The sequence below is a fragment of the Pyrus communis genome, chromosome 4 (assembly GCF_041283825.1).
Source record: "Pyrus communis isolate YQ-2024b chromosome 4, ASM4128382v1, whole genome shotgun sequence".
Lineage (NCBI taxonomy): Eukaryota > Viridiplantae > Streptophyta > Magnoliopsida > Rosales > Rosaceae > Pyrus > Pyrus communis.
The window spans coordinates 17,720,445-17,744,513 of record NC_142568.1 but is presented as its reverse complement, the minus strand read 5'-3'; the positions used below and the strand labels follow the sequence as shown (position 1 = coordinate 17,744,513).

General features: G+C 37.4%; 3 protein-coding genes and 2 pseudogenes across 3 annotated transcripts; 1 reads left to right on the top strand and 4 right to left on the bottom strand.

The window, feature by feature from the left end:
• The first annotated feature begins 3,850 nt into the window (after window positions 1-3,850).
• Window positions 3,851-4,165, top strand: LOC137722068 (large ribosomal subunit protein eL13z). Its single transcript, XM_068461057.1, has one exon. The coding sequence runs from the start codon at window positions 3,851-3,853 to the stop codon at window positions 4,163-4,165; it is 315 nt and encodes a 104-aa protein (XP_068317158.1).
• Window positions 4,166-5,144: 979 nt separating this feature from the next.
• LOC137722067 (putative sugar phosphate/phosphate translocator At3g11320) lies at window positions 5,145-10,108 on the bottom strand (annotated as a pseudogene).
• Window positions 10,109-11,016: 908 nt separating this feature from the next.
• LOC137723709 (putative sugar phosphate/phosphate translocator At3g11320) lies at window positions 11,017-13,161 on the bottom strand. Its single transcript, XM_068462903.2, has 4 exons — window positions 12,693-13,161; window positions 11,971-12,074; window positions 11,655-11,883; window positions 11,017-11,408 (listed from the first exon to the last, which is right to left on the bottom strand). Exons 1-4 carry the CDS (start codon window positions 13,131-13,133, stop codon window positions 11,250-11,252), a joined length of 933 nt encoding a protein of 310 aa, XP_068319004.1. The 5' UTR covers window positions 13,134-13,161; the 3' UTR covers window positions 11,017-11,249.
• Window positions 13,162-15,796: 2,635 nt separating this feature from the next.
• On the bottom strand, window positions 15,797-21,410 carry LOC137722066 (neutral ceramidase 2-like; annotated as a pseudogene).
• Window positions 21,411-22,278: 868 nt separating this feature from the next.
• Window positions 22,279-23,723, bottom strand: LOC137721819 (large ribosomal subunit protein eL33w). Its single transcript, XM_068460829.2, has 5 exons — window positions 23,576-23,723; window positions 23,414-23,449; window positions 23,076-23,304; window positions 22,930-22,972; window positions 22,279-22,491 (listed from the first exon to the last, which is right to left on the bottom strand). The coding sequence occupies exons 1-4, from the start codon at window positions 23,605-23,607 to the stop codon at window positions 22,931-22,933; spliced, it is 339 nt and encodes a 112-aa protein (XP_068316930.2). The 5' UTR covers window positions 23,608-23,723; the 3' UTR covers window positions 22,279-22,491; window position 22,930.
• Between the last annotated feature and the right edge of the window lie 346 nt (window positions 23,724-24,069).

Sequence of the window (24,069 nt, the reverse complement as noted above, 5' to 3'; positions counted from 1 at the left end):
TTCCGTAGCCGCTACATCTCCAGGTTCGATCTTGATCTCTATAGATCTTTAATTTTGCTTGTTTAATTGGGTATTTCTTTTTCGTTTTCTTGATTTTTCCATGGAAATTTTCAATTTTCTGGGAAAATAGGATGATTATGAGAAAATAAGTTAGTTTTCTTGGTTTCTCTGGTTAAACTTGTGCTTGAGAATTGTATTTGATTAGTGGGATGTTTATGTTTTGGTTGTAAATCTACACAGAGTAAATGACCAGAGTAATTGTGAAATCCCGTTTCCGGATTTCACTGTTATAATCTACGTATTTGTATTATTGAGATTTTATTTATTTTTCGAGAATTTATATTAATTTATTTGGAATTAGATTTCAAATAAACTAGTTACGAAGAGTGAAGTTTGGAAAATTATTATTTACTCGTTGACCTTTTGAGGTCACAAGTAACGTTTTCAAATAGGTCTCGAAGCCACGAGTGCATAGGCGAAAACCGTTTGCGAGTCCGAATTATAACAGTATAGTTACGGACGTTTGAAGTTGTGAAACCATAGATTGTGGGAATTATTTAATTTTCCACTAGAGGGTAAAAGGCCCAATTATATAAATGGGGTTAAGGGAACCGGCAAGGGGATTAGAAAAAGAAGGAATAAGGAGAGGAGAGAAAAAGTTCTCCGCCCTCATTTGTCAACCCGTGCACCCACATAAAAAAAAAAAAAAAAAAAAAAAAAAAAAAAGAGGGTTTTCGACCCGACCAATTTCAGGCCAAAATCTTTCATTTTTCAGGCGTTTTGCACCCATTCATCACCTGCAACCTACTCATCTATCTTCCTCCTTCCATCTCCACCAAAAATCAAGGGTTTTTAAGGTCTAATTCAGGTAGAACTCCACCGGAGAACCCGGGAGTTCTCGATGGCGATTCGTCATTTCGGTGAGTATCACCATGCACCATCACCCTTAATCAACTTTCCTTGGACCCAGGAACAAGACCCAACTGGTGGTTAGGGCGTAAGAACACCGATGAAGTCGAATTGAAGAACACCCACCTTAGGGTTCCGGTGGTTCATGGCCAGTTTGGGATGTTTTCAGGCCAAATTGGCCCTAGCCGCAGGTTTAAAGTTTACTCTACTTGTTGAAATCTTCATTCTTGTGAAATTTGAGAATTTTTGGGAAAAGTCAAATTTTCTGATATGTGACATTTGATTTATGAAATGCTTCTTTCGTTACCAAGCATCTAGACCTAGAAGGGAATTCTAGTTGAAATAACATCCTTGTTAATTTTGTGCTTATTTGAGTGTGTTTGGTTGGGGTTTAAGAGTTTAGATTGTTTACGAGTATTTATATTCAAATCAATGGTAAACGAACCAATTTCTCTTATATATATATATATATATATATATATATTTGCCGCTTATACATGTCAAAAAGGGGTAGTGGCAAGAGTGAAGCGATAGTGTTTTGAAAACCATTAACTTTAGGTTGGTTTATTAAAGGATAGAGAAAGAAGGTTACGAAGCATAGGCATAGAACCTTACGATGTTGATTGCATAGTTGAGAAATAATATGCATGTTTACTAGTATGAAAATGTGAGTTGGTTTTAGAATGTGATTTCTATTGAAATGTGAATTTTATATACTTAGCCATAAACCTATGGTAATTAACTATGATTTGGCTTGTGTTTTAATGATGTTTGTGATATATATATATATATATATATATATGTTTGATTATCTTTTTAATAATGTGAACGATAATTATGATGAATGTTATGACGATTATGGTAGTTAATTATTGTTTGATAATTATTTGGATATGATTACCAACTGTATATCTATTTGAACTTGGCATTCTACCTAGCATGAGATGGAGATGGAAGGCAAGAGATGAGTTAGTTACCTTATTAGATTTTTAGTGGACATAGTAATTGAGGGAATTCCTTGTGTTGTGCTCCATCTGACTTGATGTTGGTTGATATGTGGAATCGATAACATGTATGCATATAATTATGTGTAATGTGTGATGATGAGATTGCACCACGTAGTTGTGGTACATGGATGGTCCTGCTTGGTATATTCGTGATGGGGGGACCATATGTATTCAGAGGTGATCATGCTTGGTATACCCGCGATGGGTGATCACTGCCTGCACGATGAGTTTATGCCTATGGTCCTGCTTGGTATATCCGTGATGGGGGACCATACGCATTCTAGAGGTGATGAGGATTAGTTGTACATGGTACATTTTTAGGCGATCATATTTGGTTTGGTTTCGTTGAGTGGTTCGGAACCCAAGGTTGTTGAATTTCGTGGAGTGGCCTAAAAATCCCATTGTTTGGAGAAGTGGGCTTGGCCTAATTGTGTCACTCTAGCCTTAGTTATATATATATATATATATATATATATATATATATATATATATATATATTTGTGTCAATGGTTTTGAGAGTCTTGTGAATTGAGTTAGAAAAGATGTTGGACGTCTAAGTGACTCATTCGGGATTTTCTATGATTCGATTATGATTTCATAAGGTATGAATTTAGAAGATATGAGAATGATTGTTTTACTTTGATCTCATTATTTAATTAATTAATGTGGCTAGAGGAGGTTTTGTGTTAGTCGGCTCTTAAATATGATGTGTGTTGTGAATTGCGATATCATGATGAGACTTAATGATTTTTATGTTGGCTGGGAGAAAAATCATGTTTTCATGGGGATTGATTATGTAGCCTGAGTGCAGGAACTACATGTTGTCATGTTATAATAAATGATTGAGGAATGCTATGTTTTTCTACTTGAATTTAGTGGAATAACGTCTGATTTTGTGTAAGTGAACTACGAATGGCTTGATCCCTATTGAGGGTATGTAGGCAGTCTAACGAGGAGGTTAGATGCAGCCATAAGGTAAACGAAAAATTTCTTTGCAATTTGATTCTCGAATTGTAATTTGCCATATTTCTGAGACGGGGTATGTGAGATATACGAGTATTTGAGTGACGTCACGTGTCGATCCTAGACGTATGTCGGGATCGGGGCGTGACAGTAATGGTATGTTTGTGGTTTGGTTTCTCTGGTTTAACTTCTGCCTTTCCTGAGGTGGCAATGAAAAGATTTGAGTTTAGCTTTGATTCTGCTTTCTCATCTTAAGTTAAGCCACCTCTATCCAAAAGCTAGCTTTTTTTTCATCTCTATATTAATTATTCTCCCATCTCTACACCCTTCAGCAATCTAGTGCCAGTCTTAAGATTAATCTCAACCCTTCGTAGGGCTACCCTTTTATTAAGAATTTGTGCAGGGGCGACTTGGTGGTTAGGCAAGCTAGTTACTCACTTCATGGCATGATGGTTGAGCGGGTACAGCCATGCATGCCTTTATTCTGTAAATTGGTGTAACAAATGCTAGCCTTTTTTCAAATAGTGTTTATGCTTTATTTGGTTTGGGAAATTTGGGGACTTGGTTTTAAGGATTTTTATTAAATTTTGGTTCGATGAACTTTAAATGTGTAAGTAGTTACGTTCGAATGGGAATAGAGAAAATAAATTAGTTTTCTTGGTTTCACTGGTCTAACTTGTGCTTGGGAATTGTATTTGATAAGTGGTCTGTTTGTGTTGGATTTGATCCATCTTTTATTGTACGAGTTTATTGAAGTTGATTACAAGATGAAGTGTTACAAGAATAAATAAAATACACATTGTTTTTCAGTTTCGAAACATTTGCAAATCGCCAAATTCCATAAAAATATAAACATGATCCTAAATTTGGAATTCTTAGATTAGTTTTTGTGTTTTATTTTGCGTCTGGTTTAACACATGAGCTTTTATGTGATGATTTTAACAAGTTGTTTACCTTGTTTACTTACCAATATGCTGGGATTCCAAAGAAACTTGAACCAACCATTGGAATTTATGTTGATCATCGTAGGAAGAATCGTTCTCTCGAGGGTCTTCAAGCTACAGGCTGATGATTCTCTTGCAAAGGAAATTGCCAATGCCACCCAGCTCCAAGGCCCCTACCTTCCAATTGCACGTGAGAAGCCCACAGTTGAGCTTGTGAAGGTTACCAATGAGTTGAAATCATTCAAGGCATACGACAAACTTCGTGTGGAGAAGATGAACACACGCCATATTGGTGCTAGGCTCAAGAAGGCAGCAAAGGCAGAAAAGGAAGAGAAGAAATAGAGAGCTTGATGTGCACTTGGTGTCGGGTTTCATTTTGGAAGGATTTTTGTTTTAGATTTTCATCTGCTAACTGCGGGATTTGTTTCTTGTACCCATCAATTTTAGAGTTTGTAAACTTAAGCAATCCAAGTTAAAGAGATGCTTTCATTGCTGTTTATTTCTGATACCATATTGGGGTTTTGTTATTTGTGCTTGCATTTGATTTCGAATGATGTGGATTAAAAGCATTTGGATCCAAGTCCCCTTGAATTGTTTATTCACATCAAGATCAAATGGTTCAACATTCTTAGTAACCTTCAAGCAATTATCCATGATCTTGAGGTCAGCAAGATGGAATTCATGGCATAACATATCTTCAATCATGTGCTAGTGTAAAAAATATATCATAGATAAGCATATATGTGTTCAAATATGAACAAGTTAAAATAAATAAATAAAGAACAAAAAAAAAAAAAAAATGTACCGTCCCGTCCCAAGCATAAACATTATACCAAACAACAGATGAAACAAGGATACGTTAGTCATTTAATCTTTTGGTTCCATTCCATCATGGGCTTACCAAACACAAAACGAAACAATTGTCCCGTTCCATCTTGCGCGTATCAAACATAACACGGAACCTCCATTCCGTCCTGTCTTGTCCCATCCCATCTTATCCCGTCTGCGTACCAAATGGTACCTAAGTATACCACCATGAAACCAAAAAAGAAAAAAGTACACACTTAATAAAAATATATATAACAAAAACCGCATAGGTGCCGCCTAGCTCCAGACCGATTTTTCTAAACGATTTGCTCAAAATCGGGGCGGGCCTTCACCACTTAGACCAATTTTTAGAACATTGGTTATTAGAAGGGTTATTTGCCTAATTCTGACGAAGATTTCGTTGTTCTTACCGTTGTAATCGGGAGCAAAACCATATTTAGGCATACATCTTTTGTTTCCATTGATTGTATGATCACTTAATCGCTGTATAATATTAATCGAAATCAAGCCAACTATACCTCTTCTTGGCTTTACAGTACAAAGTAACTCCAAGAGCGGTGAGTGCATAGCCGACCATCCTCATGGACGACACTGGATTTTTAAATACCAAAATTGAAACCACCACAGCAACTGCCCCTTTTGCATTCCCCAGCACCTGTTTTTTTTTTTTTTTTTTTTTTTTTTTTTTTTTAAATAAATATAAATACCAATTATACAGTTAAACTTTGAAAGTTAAAACCCTAAATTGTCATAAGTAGGAGAAATTCTTCTGTATGGACTGTTGTATACAGTAACGCACACACAAGGGGTGTGACCTACCTTAGGGTCGTCTCTAAGATTTTGGAGGCCCTGTACGAAATTTATGAAAGGGTCCCTTCTTAAGATAATTTTAAAAAAGGTAGGACAATGTATTGATGTTAGAAAAAAATCACTTAAAAATTTCATTAATAATAAGTAAAAAGAGCTATAAATATAACGTTCACTAAATAATCAAAAGCAGTTCAATCTTAAACAATCAAACAACGAAAGAAAAAAACTTCAAAATTTCTAACTTCAAAGTTTCACTTGAATATATAACATTATTATATAATAAAATTGAAAAAAGAATACCATTTTTAAGGTGTTAGAAAAAAAACTTCAAAATTTCTAACTTCAAAGTTAATAATAAGTTAAAAGAGCAACAAATATAATGTCACATCCCGGCCCGGGGTGAATCACTTCCCGGGCCCACTCTACTACCGTAGCACGATATTGTCCGCTTTGGGCTTACCATTCCCTCACGGTTTTGTTTTTGGGAACTCACGACCGTAGCACGATATTGTCCGCTTTGGGCTTACCATTCCCTCACGGTTTTGTTTTTGGGAACTCACGAGCAACTTCCCAGTGGGTCACCCATCATGGGATTGCTCTAGCCCCCTTCTCGCTTAACTTCGGAGTTCCTACGGAACCCGAAGCCAGTGAGCTCCCAAAAGGCCTCGTGCTAGGTAAGGATGGGAATATACATATAAGGATCACTCCCCTGGGCGATGTGGGATGTTACATATAACGTTCACTAAATAATTAAAAGCAGTTCAATCTTAAACAATCAAACAAGGAAAGAAAAAAAACTTCAAAATTTCTAACTTCAAAGTTTCACTTGAATATATAACATTATTATATAATAAAATAAAAAAAAGAATACCATTTTTAAGGTGTTAGAAAGGAAAAAAATACGCTTATAAGGAGTGCACAATGAAATTTTAAAGTGTTAACAAAAACAATTTTTAAATATAGAACATTATTACATAACAAAAGCAATTTTTAAATATAGAATATAGAACATTATTACATAACAAAAGAAATTTTTAAATATAGAACATTATTACATATAAATATTAGATTAGATGACAAAAATTTTGGGGGCCCCTTCAAATTCGGGGCCTTGTGCGACTGCACCTTACCACAGTCCGTACAGAAGAATTTTCCGAGAAGTAGATAACTGAAATATGTTTTTTTTTTTTTTTGTTTTTTTTTTTTCACCTGAACGGTCAAAGCGCTTGTATGCTTGGTGATCAAGAAATTGGTCAAGTTCACAAAATATGCGAGAGAAGAATCGAAGATGAGGTACCAAATGAGTCGGATATCTTTCCGAGCAAGTTCCATTGTGATTTCGATCACGTTTTTCTCCATCAACAGGGTTTGCAGGAAGTAACAATGTCACTGCTATCGGTGCCAGGTACAACAGCAGGTTCATCGAGTCGAGTTTTTCCCTGGAAATCAATTGTAAATTGGTAAAACGTATCATAGAAAATTCTTTGTATGAGTTCTTTGTGGGTCGAAGCCCAACAGGAGACGGCTCATAGAATTAGGGTTTTACATATATAAACGTACAGAGCAAGCAAAGCCACAACCATCTCTCGCACATTTCCATTCCAATTTTTTGTTTATTTAAAGTATTGAATTTGAATTAAATTTTTCTGTTCTTATTACATTGAAAATTCGTCAGGGTTTTTTCTTCTAAAAATATGACTTTAACCCTTGAAATTTAATTTTCTTTACATAAAACCTGTCATAAGTTTTTTACTCAAATAAAACTCATTAACTAGATTCTACATCAGCAAATTCATTAATTATATTTGACTTTACACATTTAAAAATTTTTGATGCCCAAAACACCCCTATTTGAATGTTTTATGTACACAATTAGTTCCATACAGATTGTAAGGGAGAATTAATGGTTTTACGAAAATAAAAAAACAATAAATTTATTGCCTAATATATAATAGCAACAAAACATGCCTAATATATGTAATAATACATGCTTAGTTAAGTCAACAAATTATATTTTACATATAAATGTAGGTAAATGATTTCACACACATATATATAACAAAAAAAAAAAAAAACATGGCTGGTATACGTAAAAATTCACGCAAAATAATTTACCTACAGAAAATGTTATTTAATTCAGTGCACCTACTATTCGAATTTTAAAATGTTAGATTGCTTAAAAAAAATCAAAATAATTTCGCCACTATATGTAAAATACATGCAAAATAATTTACCTACATAATAAAGCAAACCCAATGTATACAAAATAATGTACCTAAATAAAAAAAATATATTATTATTTTATTCAATATTATTTTACCCATTATTTTGTACATATAATAATAAAATGTGCCCAATATATATGATGATGCATACAAGATAAAATACCTACAAAATATATGTTATTTGCTCATCATAAATTTACATATAGGTAGATTAATTAGTATAATATGTTTGATCATATATGTAGTACTGTGCATACATACATATATTTGAACGCATAGTAGTACTATATATATATATATATATATATTGAGCTTATGGTAGTACTGTATACATTTGAACGTATATATGTATATATATGTGTGTGTTAGGGGTAATAATATGCAATAAATTATTTGTTCATTGTAATTAAGGTGAGCAATAATATTTATTAATTTATTTTGAATATTGTGGTACAAGTTGTAAATATTTTGTATTAATATGTCAATTACTTTCCTACATGGCAATCACTTTTAAATTTGGGTTTTATTTGGATGCTTATAATTAGGTGGGTTTTTATATAGGAAATAAGAGTTGCAAGGGTTTATATCTAAAGAACCCTTTTTTTTTTCCAGAACAAGTGAAATGTCGTTCGGCTTCCCTGAATTATTATCCTAGTTGAAATTGACCACATGAACTATTTTTTTCGTAAATTAACCCCTTAAACTATTTGAAATTAGTCAATTAACCTCTCACCGCCACATTAGATAGAATTTCATCCATTGTACCATCAAATACTGGTATGTTACCATCTTGTGATTCACTTTTGAGTGTAAAGTCGTGTTAGTGTTGATGGAAAAGTTGATGAAATTTCATCGAATCTGACGATGAGGGGTTGATTGACTAATTTAAATAGGTCAATGTGTTAATTTATCAAAACAAATAGTTCATGGGTCAATTTCAATTGAAGTAATAGTTCAAGAGGTCAAATGACAATTTACTCTTTTGAGAAATTAGTTGAAATGACGATTTTACAAATTTTAACTATTGGACTAATCAAAATCAAATAACGACGCTATGTTGGTCACATATTAACAACTTTATCAATTAAAGTGTTATGACACTTGCTAGTGAAAAGCCAAAAAACAAAGGGGTGTGTGGATACACAGCCTTTTAATTTGCGGACATTGGATCGACTGAAGTAAAGAAATCAAAGGACATAAATTAACAAGAAGTGTGTGAGAAGTAAAAAGGAGGGTATGGATAGCACACCCCAAAACAAATGAGATAGCACAAAAAGGAAGAAAATGAAATGCTACCCTTCGGAGGAAAGCAAAATTTCCTGAAGCACTGATTTGAATGCCCTTGCACCAGTAGCTGTTATACACATAATAAACCCAAAAATATGGAAGCTTGGTTCACCCTGCAACCAAATAACAGTTTATATGATGTTGAAGATAACAACATGGCAGTCAGTATTTAAATCTTCATACAAAATCTCATTTTATTTTCATCTGATTTTGTAATATTTCGTACATGTCGAAGAATGCAACATAGATAATGTATTATATTATGTGGTCGTACTTATTTCATTATTCTAATTAATAATATGACAACATAACATTTTTTGCTCAATTGTCCAAAATAAAGACATTTTCATCAATTTATCAAAAATAAAATAAAATAAAAGTGATGATGAAAATAAGAGTAAATTGTAAAATTGGCCAATATATAAAACAATCACAAATCTCTTTTGCTGAAATAAGAAAATCAACACGACCGTGACAAAGCATAACATGTGTAACAAAATGATCGAAGGTGTTGAATTGAAGGTCGTCGATTTTGTTAATCTTAAGCGGTATATATGCATGGACATTTGAAACTCTCGTATCAAAATTTGTGTTGATCATGTTTGTCGTGTTCATTTTCCAAAATTAGCAAAAAGGACTTGTAATTTATTTAACCAATAATTCTCATATAAATTTGGATTACCCCACTAGCAATGATGACTCCTGCAACAACAGGAATGAGGGCGGTGTAAGTAAGCAAAGCCTCCCTCTTCTTCATGATCGATAATGTGAAAACGGCGGTAAAGAAGGTGGTGGTGGCGCCGACGGATTCATTAAACGACACAGGGAGGTACTTCAACGACACATTCCCGCAAACGACGCAGAAGCAGAAAACGACACTGAGCCCGGAGATCTTGGCGAGCTGAACCTTGGACGTCACCCTCTGCAGTGGGACCACCTCCATCAGAACTATGACGGCGTAGCTGAGCACAGTGCACGCCGCCATGTGGCAGAGGGTGAGGAAAATTGGAAACTAAAAGCCGTAATTCGTAAGCAAGTACTTGTTGAGAAGAAGGACGCCGATGTTGGAGCCGTACCATGCAGCGACCATCCCGACCGTCGTCCATGGGATGGTTGATGGTTGTTTTTCTGTCATCGGACGGTTGATGTTGCGACGTGTTAATCATGTAGATTGATGCTTTTTATGTTTTTTCAGGTGAGTGTTAGCTTGAACTGTTGAAATATGGTGGGAGACTGAATACGCACCGTTTTTCACAACATTTTGGCTTGTACTTTGTGGGGAGGAACTTGCACTCTTTAAGCAAGCAGAGAGGATGTTAACATTGTAATTAACTTCTAATTATTATTAAGAATTTAAGACGTGGATTACTGGCCTCGGATATTTCTTAAAGACAACGTTAAGCTGGAAACTTTGGTTTGGTTTTCCGATTAGGACTTGTTTTTCATTTGGTGTTTAGTGTTAGGGCAAATGGATGGTACTTGATTAGTGAGCGTGCACCAATTTGCTGTATTTGGCTACAATGCCAGTAATTTGAAATTGTTTTTTCCAGCCAAAAGTGAGAGAATGAAGTATACAAAAACACAACAAGCTATCGACACAATTACCAGATTCATCCCTTTACTGCATACCAAACTAAGGGTAAGGCTGCTACAGTAGATGCTCCCCACCGATCCCTACGAGGAGCCTTATTGGCTTGGGTTGGTTGTAGTCAGAAACTGTAGAATGGTAATGTCTCCATTGAATAGTACAGAATAATAAATATCTAAGAGTGCACTTCACACTACCTTTGTGTATTGTTGCACTCTGCATGTGGAATGCATAATGTAGTGGTACACAAATAAAATTTGTGAGGGTGCAAATCGCACTAGATAATCCAACACAAGGCTTATTTGAGGAATTCCGACGGTCAAGATTCATTATTCTTACCATTGTAATTAGAAAAGAATTATTCACACATACATCTTTTGCTTCCCTCAGAAAATTGCACTTTGCTATACCCAACTCGACTCCTAGAAAAAAAAAATGCAAACTCTGTCCCAAAATCAGTGAAAATCAATGGTTTTTCACACCACCTGTATATTGCTGCTGATGAACTACAACCGAGCTATTTTGTTTTTCTTGGAAAATGTCCATTGTAATTACAATGGTGCTTCTGTTTCAAACGTTGAAAGAAATTCTATGTTTCTAAATTCGAATCACCCCACACGCATTAGGGGGTAGACAAAAATAAAATAAAAATGGGCAAAAATGGGGGCATTGGCCCTAAACATTTGCCCTAGAGATGGATTGAAGTATACCTCTTCTTGGCTTCACTGTACAAAATAACTCCAAGGACAGTGAGTGCATAACCCACCATCCCTATGAATGACACTGGATTTTTAAATATCAAAATTGAAACCACCACAGCAACTGCCCCTTTTGCATTCCCTAGCACCTGTTTTTAAAAACGACCAATTATAAAGTTATAAGCTTAAAACCCTAGGTGTCAAAATGAGGGGAATATCTTACATGCAACTGAGATGTTAAAATGACAGTATCCTAAATCAATAATGTGTTACCAAGTGAGCAAGTTAAGGCACACAACATCACATGATAATGGAATACCATCACTTTGACAATTCTATTTGCGTGTAAGTTTTTCTCGTCTTGTGCAGAAGGAGAGGTACTAAGAAATTATTACCTGAAGGGTCAAAGCACTTGTATGCTTGGTGACCAAGAAATTGGTCAAGTTGACGAAATACGCCAAGGAAGAATTGAAAAGGAGGTACCAAATAAGTTTGATATCTTTCCGAGCAAGTTCGATTGTGATTCCGACCACATTTTGCTCCATCAACAGGGTTGCAGGAAGCAAGAACGCCACTGCTATTGGCGCCATGTACAACAGCAGGTTCATAGAGTTCAGTTTTTCACTGGAAAAACAAATAGTTTGAATCTCAAGTCTTCTTATATACCATGCAAATTTGACAGAGAAAAAAATGAATGGAAGAAATAGTTACCCGTCAGAGGAAAGCAAAATTTCTTGAAGCACCGATTTGAATGCCCTTGCAGCTGTAGCTGTAATACACATAACAAACCCGAAAAGATGGAAGCTTGGTTCTCCCTGCAACCAATAACAGTTTGTGTGAAACAGATGATAACTCTTCAAACAAAATCCAATTGTGGTAGCCTGTTAGGAATTATAATATTTCCTATAGAAACCACTTAGGCTCATAAATGCTTCTACTAGATTAGAAACGTGTCAAAAAATGTAAACTAAGACATTCCTGAAAGCATGTGCTTATTTTAGAAATACTGTCGCATATGTTTTTCCAATTCATAAGCATTTTTAACTTTTCTCTAGTTAAACGGTAACACTAGTTTTCTCGATGATCTTAAATCACTTATAATTTTATTCTAAAATCAGTTCCAAACATTGCCTTAAGAATAGAACACAAATAGTCTCCTAACTACACAAAAGAAGAAGAAAAAAAGGGCGCATTCTCAATTTTTCATCATATGTAATGATATGATATTTTATAAGCAACCTAACATTACGTAATTATACTGTCAAATAGTCTAACATGTTATATTGTTGAATTATAAGATTTCTATTCGCATATCATATTAACAGTTGAACAACCTAACATATTTGTTAGAAAGTCTAACAAAACGACATTTTTCATCAAATTATCAGAAAAGAACATAGATGAAAAAAAGGAGGAAAAAAAAATTAGATTACCCCACTAGCAACGATGACACCTGCAACAACAGGAATGAGTGCGGCATAAGTAAGCGTCGCCTCCCTTTTCTTGATGATCAAAAACGAGAAAACGGCGGTAAAAAAGGGGGTGGTGGCGCCGACGGCCTGATTAAACGACACGGGAAGGTACTTGAGCGACACGTTACCGCAAACGACGGAGAAGCAGAAAACGACACTGAGCCCGGAGATCTTGGCGAACTGAACCTTTGACTTCACGCTCTGCAGTGGGGCCACCTTCATCACAGCTATGGCGACGTAGCTGAGCACCGAACAAGCCGTCATGTGGCAGAGCGTCAGAAAAATCGGAAACCGGAAGCCGTAGTTCGTGAGCAGGTACTTGTTCAGAAGCAGGACACCGATGTTGGAGCCGTACCAGGCGGCGACCATCCCGACCGTCGTCCATTGGATCGCCGCCGACATCGGTTTTTGCGTGCTACGTTTTTCGTAATCGAATCGGATCGAATTGAATATAATTGAAAGACGCGAAGGGATGTAATGCGAGTGCTTCGGGACTCGTACGTTGTCGTAACGGTAAACGGGTCATGCCGGTTTCATGGTTTGTCGGGGCCCACAATTGGTGGGACCGTTTGCTGTTGGTGTTTTTTCTGTTTCTTTCAATCGGACGGTCGGTGTTAATCACATTGTAATTAACTCGTGATTGTGATTAAAGATGTCGACTGGCCGCCTCGGATATTCCGTAAAGAAAACGTTGAGCCGGCAACTTTTGATTTGGTTTTCGATTCGGAATTGTGTCGTTTGGTGGTTACTGTTAGGCAAGGCGTCGTTAGTTAGTTTATCTTCACCAATTTGCTCCAAACTTTGTGCTATATTTGGCTAAAATGCATATAACAAAAAAGGGAAATTTGAAACTGTAAAATTGTAATTTCTCCATTGACTAAGACATTAGATATCGCGGAGTAGTATTCCCGCTGCTTCAATGTACTGCTAACTCTGTGCAGAGTATAACAATACAAGGAAGCCTTGAGGGAACGTCAATGGCATTGGCGCTCCCTTTATACATAATCTAAAGTGGTGAAAGTGTGCCTTCCGGCAGCATGTCCAACAGCCTGTGGTAATACAAAGGGAGTTTTAACGAAAAACCCACGATACTGTTCACTTTAACGAAAAACCACATTTTTACACTAAAAAGTCAATCCTAGTACTATTCACTTTACCCTTTATTTTGTCCTTATCATTAAAACTCAAAGTTTTCAAACTCTTTTTATTAGTTTTCCTTAATACAAAAACACTAGAAGAACATGTGAAATGGCGAATGAACCGAATAAACTCTTTAAGGCACCAAAATGGCTAATCCTGTAGACACCGAAAGATGCACTTTCTGGGATCGTCCATTTAATAGTTGCGTAGCTCCGAGGGCTAAGTTTTTTAGGCCGTGATGACTTAAACTTCAAGCAAAAATCATCGTCATCATAGGCCGGAACCCATGTCTTTATGTCCTTCGGCATAATCTCAGCCAATGCAAATATGCCTTCTGTCAGGAGGTCATTCCTTGGGTAAGCAGACCAAAAGGTGACTGGAACCGTGTTGCCTCTATTGAAGGTGGAATTTAAAGGTACTTCAGTTTTGATCGAACCTTGTAAGAATTGAATTTTACAGCTTAATTTTCATTGTATTGCATAACTGAAATATATATACAAGATACAATCTTTGTTCTATAAGGAAACAATAAACAATAAAGGACACACACATATATCCTTCCTAATAAAGGATTCCTAATAGTTACAACATAGTTACATACCCTTTAATTACTACTCACGGCAACACTCCCTCTCAAGTTGGAGCGTAGATATCACACATGCCCAACTTGACAACTGAATCACCAAAAGATCTACTACACAGCATGAGTGAGGATATCTGCAAGCTGCTCTTTTGAGTTCACAAACGGTATTGACACAATCTTCTTCTCAAGCTTTTCCTTAATAAAATGACGATCAACCTCCACATGCTTTGTTCTGTCATGTTGTACCGGGTTCTCTGCAATCTCCCGTGCGGATTTATTATCACAATACAAGCTTATGGCCTCTTTTGCTTTGAAACCTAGACCCCAAAGTAACTTACGTAACCAAAGAACTTCACATACTCCATGTGCCATACCTCTGAATTCGGCCTCAACTGAAGATCTTGACACCACATTTTGCTTCTTGCTCCTCCAAGTAACTAGATTTCCACCAACAAACTTAAAGTATCCAGAAGTAGAGCGCCTATCAGTCACATCACATGCCCAATCAGCATCAGTAAATCCTTCAATCCTAAGATGACCGAAATTTTTATACCAAATTCCTTTTCCCGGAGCTGACTTCAGATAAGCTAAAATCCGCATAACAGCTGTCATATGATCCACACTCGGTGAGTGCATAAACTGACTCACTACACTCACTGCATAGGCTATATCTGGACAGGTATGAGCTAAATAAATTAGTCTTCATACCAGCCTTTGAGATGCCTTTATCTACTGGTTCTTGATTCGGATAAATTCCCAAGTAATGTTTCTCCACAATGGGAGTATCCATGGGTTTACACCCAAGCATACATGTTTCCTTCAATAAATCCAGAACATATTTTCGTTGAGACAAGAAAATACCTTTGGATGAACGAGCAACTTCAACTCCAAGAAAAAACTTTAAGTCACCTAAAGTCTTCATCTCAAACTCGGCATAAGGATTCTTCTCCAGTTTGACAATCTCATTTGAATCATCACCTATTATTATTATATCATCTACATAAATAATCAAGGCTGTTACTTTACCATTTCTCCGCTTCACAAATAAAGTATGATCAGAATGACTTTGATAATACCCATTCTTTCTCATGGCCTGGGTGAACCCCCCAAACCATGCACGAGGTGACTGCTTAAGCTCATAAAGTGACTTTCGCAATCGACAGACTCTCGATTTTTCTCCATTACTATACCCTTGAGGGAAATCTATATACACTTCTTCCTCTACATGTCCATGAAGAAACGCATTTTTTACATCAAACTGTTTCAGTGGCCAGTTCAAATTTGCCGCTAATGAGATAAGGACTCGTACCGTATTCATCTTAGCCACGGGAGAGAAAGTTTCCTAATAATCAACTCTGTATGTTTGAGTATACCCTTTCGCCACCAACCTTGCTTTATACTTGTCGAGTGATCCGTCAGCCTTGTATTTAATTGTAAAAACCCATCGGCACCCAACTGGCTTTTTCCCTTTCAGCAGCTCAACTACTTCCCATGTATTATTTTTCTGCAATGCCCTCATCTCTTCATCCATTGCTTTGGTCCATTCTCGACTCTTCAAAGCTTCTTCTACTGAAGTTGGTACTTGAATTGAATCCACATTATTCACCCAAGCTTGACGTTCGGATGAAAGGTTTCTATAGGACACATAATTGGCTATGGGATACTTCACTTTTTCCTTCGGAGAAAACCTGTCAGGAGCTACACCACGATTTTGCATTGGTGGCAATTTATATGTACTTATAACATCATTAGTTACATGAGTATCACTAGTGCTTACCTCAGGGATATCCAGAAAAGATGTATTGGACAGCGGCACTGTTAAGCTAGAGAGAGGAGAAGAAGCTTCCGCAACAGCTGGATGACCATCAGTGCACTCCTCTTCGGCAGCACCAACACACGGACTGGCAGCCTCTTCTTTGGTGAAAAGCTGCTGACCACTTGTAGTAGGTTCGATGAAAAACTACTGACCACTCACAACAGGCTCGGCGGGAAGAGACTGAGCATCAACTGCATCACTCGGCACAACATCGTGCACTCTCCCTGAAACCGTTACCTCTTGTACATCCAACTATTCAAAAACACCATCAAGATCACAACTTGAATTCTCCCCCTTGTGATCGAAGAGTGGTGATACAGGAGCATAAAAATATTCTGACTCAGAGAAAGTCACATCCATGGTTATATACATGTGGCGAGTTGCAAGGTGGTAACACTTGTAACCTTTATGGTGGGATGCAAAACCCATAAAGACACACCAAAGAGCACAAGGATCCAATTTACTACAATGAATCTTGTGAATATGAACATAAGCAACGCATCCAAACACTCAAGGAGTGAGAGTATTGGTAGAAACAACCGGAACATGTTCCGTCAACACTTGGAGTGGAGTACGAAATTCTTCAACTTGGGATGGCATGCGATTTATAACATACACGGCATAGGTGATGGTGTATGGCCAAAAACTCTTGGGCACAAACCCACCAATAAGCAATGCACAAGCAATTTCCAAAATATGACGGTTTTTTCTCTCAGCTACCCGATTTTGTTGTGGGGTATACGACCACGTTGTCTCATGAAGAATTACTTGATCACGGAAAAAATCAGATAGCTCAGAATTAACATATTCTCCCTCATTATCAATACAAAGAACCTTAATAACTGAGGAGTATTGTGTAGCCACCATCTGAAAGAAAGACCGAATAATCATATTAACATCACTTTTATGTTTCAACAGATAAACCCATGTCATACGAGTGCAATCATCAACAAACGTAATAAACCATTTAATTCCTGAAGTAGTACTAATAGGGGAAGGCCCCCACACATCAGAGTGTACTAGCGCAAATGGAGAAGATGTTTTATTCATACTTGGAGGGAATGAAGCACAATGACTTTTGGCTAAAATACAGACTTCACATTTCAATTCTGAGTCTTCAATACCATTGAACAAATCAGGTAATATATGTTTCAAATAACCAAACGATGCATGCCCCAAATGACGATGCAATAACAATACCTTTTGTAGATTACTATTATGTGACGCATGAACTAAATTAGCTCTTCTAGGAACCACGTCATCCACATAACATAGCCCCTTTCTCTTAGTGCCACGCCCAATGAACTCCTTTGTCTGAATATCTTGAAGCAAGCAAAATGAAGGATACATTAATACAACACAATCCAATTGTTCAGTGACTTGAGGTACAGACAATAAGTGATGGGACAATGATGGAACCAATAAACAATTATGTAAGGGAAGAGAAGGTGTAAGAGACATTGTTCCCGCTCCAACAACAGCAGCAGTAGAACCATTAGTAGTTGCCACATACTTTCTATGAGGACGTGTCATAGATTGAAATACGATTTTATCATACGTCATATAATCTGTTACACCGGAATCCAAAATCCAACTTACATTCACCATTGTAATAACTCACAAGACACTAATACACGGCAATCACAACACCACACCAATTACAGAACCACACGCTACAAGAAAAAAACAAGCAGCAGCACTTCAAAGACCAAAAAAAAAAAAAAAATTGGACTGCACGCTGCAATTCAAGCAGCAGCCAATCCACTTTTTTTTTTTTCCCTTTTTTTTTATTATCAACACTAGCAGCAAATCCTTTTGTCCCTTTTATTTCTCTTTTGATCAACATAGCACGAATATAGTGCTAAATAGCACAATTAACAGCGCTGCAATAAGCAGCAGAGCACGGCACGATGATACCAGCAGTTACCCTTCTCGGCACAGCACATTACACACACGTACACAGCCCGCAATCAGGTTTGCTGCAGGGATGCAGAGACACCAACTGAAGACCTGCTGTGAGTTTTGTTCCCCTTCGACAGTAATGATACAGCACACACGGGCAGCAATCTTGGCTTGCTGCAGGATGCGGCAGAGACCACAGACTTGCCGAATATTTTTGAATTTTTTTTCTTGGTTTCACGGTAGCAGCGGTACGGTGGAGCCTTAGGGTTACGGTTGGCTCTGATGCCAAATTGAATTTTACGGCTTAATTTTCATTGTATTGCCTAACTGAATATACAAGATACAATTCTTGTTCTATAAGGAAACAATAAACAATAAAGGACACACACATATATCCTTCCTACTAAAGGATTTCTAATATTTACAACATATTTACATACCCTTTAATTACTACTCACGGCAACAGTAAGTCTGCACTTCGTACTCTTCGAAGGTGGTAACATATTGTGAAGATTTGTTAGCTCTGCAATGACTATATGGGCATTGATGTCAAACTCTATCCTACCTCCAGAGGTAAGGATCCCCTTGACGGCATCATGGAGAATATTGACGCGATGGGTGTAAACACGATACAATAGGTAAGGTTTTAGATCCAGGTACACAGGGAATGACGAGCTGTCCAATTCGTAAAATTTTTAATAGGTAGTATTGAGGGCTGCAGAAGTAGTAGTTAGATACAGAAAATTGAACTTCAGATATTACTCCCTAGAAATTATTCAAATTGCAATGCCTTGTACCATAATTTATTCGCCGCTAACAGCGTCACAAATCTGGCATGTATCCAGTAGAAAGGTTACATACTTACTGCCCAATCATATGGTTCCTTCATCTCCCCAGTATCGAGCAGAATAGGCTTCGGACGCTGGCGTTTGACCTGCTGCTGATCCGCTGCTTTCAGCACGTTCCTTACCAATCTCCAGAAAGCATTACCCTACAAAAGCACAAAAGAAAACAATCATTGCAAAGTTGAGTTGTTTAACTAATCAAGATTTACGTAAAGAAGGCATAAACTTGCTCCAGAAAATTCTTACCGGGTCATCACCCTGCTTGAAACCGAAAGCTCCAGCTCCATTAGTGGTTCCTGCAGCAAAGACAATACCCAGGGCATCGGGGCATGTTTTTACAACTACCTCAGGCCCTCAAACTTTCTGAACTGAGACCTCAAGGCTGGAAAAATCTATGCATGCATGTCGGGATGAACCTTCCCTTTAGCTTCTCAGTTGTCTCTAGCTTTTATGAATTGCCCTTCGCCAATTATGCAAGTACTCTCAAATTCATCGGAACTGCCAAATAAAAAAAATAGTTCAAAACCGCGTAGGTAGGATATATCAGCGTGGTCCCTGGCCCCGGCCGTAGCACAATTGATTTTTACCTCTCCATATGATGGGTGCATTTTTACCTATGGAGATTGTAGAAACGTGTACCCTGGTCCCCGGCCAAAGCACAATTGATTTTTTATGTTGCACACGGTAGTTCCGTGTCTGTGCAGAATGCTTCAATTCGGGCTTACACCAAGAACATTCGGGCTTACATCGCCACAATTCGATTCACAGAATGCAGACAAAAATTCAGGCCTTTCCGCCTTCCTCAAGGCATTCCTTGCCAGTCTTGCAGAATTCGAAAGCCTTGTCACAGCTGGTCCTTGAGAAGATTGAAAGGGGGCAGTGATTGTCATCAACTCGCTGCCTTACATGCATACTATTTGTTATTAGAAAGCTGAACAGTCTACACTAAATCATGGACACAAAAATAGCTCACTTACCATTCGCATCATCGTTAAGAACTAGGCTTGAGACTCTTCTGGGATTCTGCCAGTATCTGATCAATTGGCAAATAGGTCATCAAAACCTTTAACACCTTTCTGTTCAAACCAGTCGTCCATGAATCGTGCTGCAGCTCCTTTGTTATTGAGTTTGTTCGACTCATGAAAGTTCCTTGAGACTCTTCAGCAGGATTGTTGAGATAACCGCTTGGACTGCGGTTAACACCAGCATCTACCATGACAAAAGATTTAAAAATAGCATCAACTAGGGAAGTTAATCAGTATTCGAAATTCTGCTTGTGGGAAGATCAAGAGTAAAGGTGGGATTACTTTCTGGTTTATTGATTTGTTGCCTACAAATCACAAAATGGTAAGCAACAATACATAAAATGAGCGAAATTCCTTACCTTTGTTCACCAAAAACGAGCCGGGAAGAAGATTTTCGTCAGCTTGAATTATGGTTTTCTCAATGCCATCAACAAGAACATAAAATGATTGTCTTACAGACCCAAGAGATGTCACAATATACATTACATAGTGAAGGTAGCCCCCGGGCACAGAGTGGCAATCCCGCTAATTGCCACATTCTTCTGTGTAAAGGTCTCCATACCTTAGAATGGACAAAATGAAATAAATAAATAAACAAAATAGAGGCAACGTACACACCAATAGAACTTGAGCATCATAGAGCAGGCAATCAGTTGTTTGTAAACCACACTTTAGTGTCATTTATGGACTTCTTAGGGCCCATTTTTATGTTCATAAGCGTTTATGCTAGAAGTGTTTTTATTACAGATACGTCGAAACTTTTAGAAGAAATTCATGAAAGTACTTTCTAAAAGAGAACTTGGTCTACTAAAAACGCTTCTATGGCCGTAAAGCATTTAGCTTTATTCTAAACGTATTCAAAAGCATTATTTGTGCATTTAACTCTTCTAAAAAGTCCCAAACAAACTCATTTCCTAGTAGGACAACTCAAACCTTTAAACGAATATGAAAAACCTCTAGAAGAAGGGTTCTGTTTGTGTACCTTGCTTTCAATCTCTCAAGCTATTTAATCGTGACAATTTGTGAACCCATGCATGCATGCATCAAGATTCACAAACACCACGCGATTCCCCTGACGTTGTTCCGCCAAGATAAACTCACGAGCTTGGAGCCTGAACTGAATTCCAGATGCAATCCGCTCGTCATTTGTGTATCCCATCATGTTAATAATCGCTTATTTTTTACGGTTACACGTCGTCGTGGTCGATTTTCTGAAAATGAGTGAATGAAAAGATTGAAAAAATTTGTGCTGGATTTGTTTGTGGTAGAGGACATGATTGCAAAGACGCGATGAATCTGAGAGATTAATGTGAATGCGTAACGTTGGTGGGGGAAGTGATGAACCGAGCCACTGAGCTTACCAACCATTCCCCACAACCTTGAGAGTTAAGACCCCGTTTAAATTACACTTGTTTGCTTCTGTAGGAGCCTCCTCAGTTTACAACATTGATTCGAGACAACATGGGTTCTAACTAAACTCTTTCTTGTTCTAACCTCAAAAACATCGTTGGTACAAACATAAACATCCTTTTCGAACAATCATCGGTCAAACATTTGTTTGTTAGGCTGATCTCTGTGCTCATCATCCCTACAAAGGCTTTAGGCAGTGAGACCAACCAAGAAATGAGATATTCAACTGAATCAAAACTCATGGCTTCTCTAAACACACCATCCGACACAGAACCGAAGAGTAATATTGTGTTTTAGGGTAGTACTATATTCACCCACGCATTTTTACTTCTTATACACCTCAATTTCGACCGTCGAATTAAATGAATTCATAAAAACCAATGCCAAAAGATTAACATGAGCGTGTGAGGCAAAATTAGGTGTGGATAACACTACACTAAATCATAATGTTACTCTACAATTCTCTCTGTGAAAAGTGACATCTGAAAACAAAAAATACCACTGTTTTAAAAATCCCTGCTTAGCATCGCCTAACTGTTAGGCAGCTAGCCATCGCCCCGATTAATACCTAGGCGTTTGAAAATTAGGAAAGGAAGCCCAAACCTGTTGAGGTGCCCGCCTAGCGGCCCCCACCCCCCAAATATCACAGTGCCGGCATCAGAATGGAATGAAATAACTGAATCTAAACTCACAATTTCTCCAAACCACAGTAGTCAAGACACAGCCAAGGAGTTGCATTAAACAGAGAGAGCTCCACACATAATACTTTCCAACAATATAACCTTCGTAGATCCTAAAATCTTTTTGTTTTCTACTAAAAGCGATGTGAATAACTTGCAAATAATTCACATGGAACGCAAATAAACATAGAGTTTAACAAGAGGCATATTCAAAACTAGTAACAAGCATCTTAGTAAACGTCTTACATTCACGAGAACAAGAAGATTTTGAAAGTCTAAACACGATTCTAGATAGAGTTAAACCAAAACTTCAAATGCTCCACCTCCAATGCATTCCATCATCTACATTAGCCACGTACCTGCAAAATAGAAGAATAGACGAAACAACTATCACCACACGAAACATATATGCGGATAAAAAAAACTATAAACAACAGCAATGCCTGGTGGTTTGACAGTCGGCTGAGGTTCAAACACCCCAGAATGCATTAATTTTTGCATAGCTTTATCATGATAACAAATAATGATCCGAAATACTTTTTAAATTGCGACCATTGTATTAAAGATCAGACGAACAGAGATTTTCGACCAGTAAACCAAGTGAGGACTATATTCCTACCATCAATAACTATATTAATGGGTGATTGTTACATCCAAGTTCTTCTAAGCGAGAATACCAACTCGAGTAAGGATAACAATTGAAATCATAATGCTGCTAAAATTCTCATTGCATATTTATAAACACCAATTAACCTTCTCAACCAGAAAAATAACACATAAATATTAAATATTAGTACCTCAAATGTTGCTGGGGTACATGAAAACCCTGACTCTAGCTCCCTGTTTAATTAGACAAAACAACGTAATCAATAAATTAAACTCTAATCAAATCGAGCTTAAGCAACAATATCAAATGAAAACATCAACAAATTGAAAACTTTACCATGGATTTCGGGGGAAGATTGGATGTAAACTTGGCGCGAACGACGCCGCTGTTCCCATGAGGCCTGGAGACCTTTCCCCAAATGCAACGGTAGTGGCTGCCGTTCGTCTTCACCTTGGCCTTGTAGATGTACGCCAGCCGCTTCCCGGCGTACCACGCCACATCCTCCTTGGTGTTCACATTCTCGATCTGAATCAGCGACGTGCTCGGGTACTGATTCGACTTGGACCTGAAGGAAAAAAAAAAACCCAAAACCAAAAACCCCATGTCAACAAAACCCATTGCCAAACACTCCCTTAGCTCCAAAACCCATATCAGAAAACCTCCATTTTTATTACCTCTTGTATCCCAGGACGGTTCCTCGGACATACAGTCTGCGAAAAAAAATAATATTAAAAAATCAGAAAAAAAATAATGATGGAAATTTTGATATTATAAAGTTATAAAATGGTTGGAGAAATTAACAAGGCATTGGTTTGAAAGATGGGGTTTTTGGGGACCTGATGCGCTCTCCTTGGCGTCCCTTCACCATTTTCGAATGGAGCTCTGTGTGTCTCTGGTAGCTGCTGCTGTGTTGAGAAGACGGAAACCCTAGCAGAAAGGCGAGGACGATGAGTGAGAGGCTTATATAGGGCAGGAGGAGTTACATGGTGTGAGTGCGTGGACTGTTTGATTCGTAAGCTTGGCTACTGTTATACTTGGGCCTATTGGTCATGGGCCGAAGACAAACCCACTACTGGTGTATATATTTTGTTTCTGCACTGAAAAATTTAGTTTGACTTAATTTAGTGCTCGTTTAGATGTGCTTTTAAAATAACTGAAAGCATTTTTAGAAAAAAATTGGTTTTGGGTTCCAAAAGCACTTTAAGTGTTTTCTACAAGAAACATCAGTTATATACTTCTTTCAGGAAGCACTTTAAGTGTTTTTCCAGGATTTACTAACATTTTTACTAAGGATTGTTTCAAAAAATATTTACACCAAAAGTTTTCAGTC

Coding starts and splice junctions, on each gene's coding strand:
- LOC137721819 (XM_068460829.2), bottom strand. CDS start 23,607: ATGGTGAAGGGACGCCAAGGAGAGCGCATCAG. Junction 23,305..23,413: donor ACCGTCCTGGGATACAAGAG/GTAATAAAAATG, acceptor TTTTTCCTTCAG/GTCCAAGTCGAATCAGTACC. Junction 22,973..23,075: donor ATCTTCCCCCGAAATCCATG/GTAAAGTTTTCA, acceptor CTAATTAAACAG/GGAGCTAGAGTCAGGGTTTT.
- LOC137723709 (XM_068462903.2), bottom strand. CDS start 13,133: ATGTCGGCGGCGATCCAATGGACGACGGTCGGGATGGTCGCCGCCTGG. Junction 12,075..12,692: donor GTGTCATCGTTGCTAGTGGG/GTAATCTAATTT, acceptor TATTGGTTGCAG/GGAGAACCAAGCTTCCATCT. Junction 11,409..11,654: donor CAAGTGCTTTGACCCTTCAG/GTAATAATTTCT, acceptor TTTTAAAAACAG/GTGCTAGGGAATGCAAAAGG.
- LOC137722068 (XM_068461057.1), top strand. CDS start 3,851: ATGCTGGGATTCCAAAGAAACTTGAACCAACCATTGGAATTTATGTTG.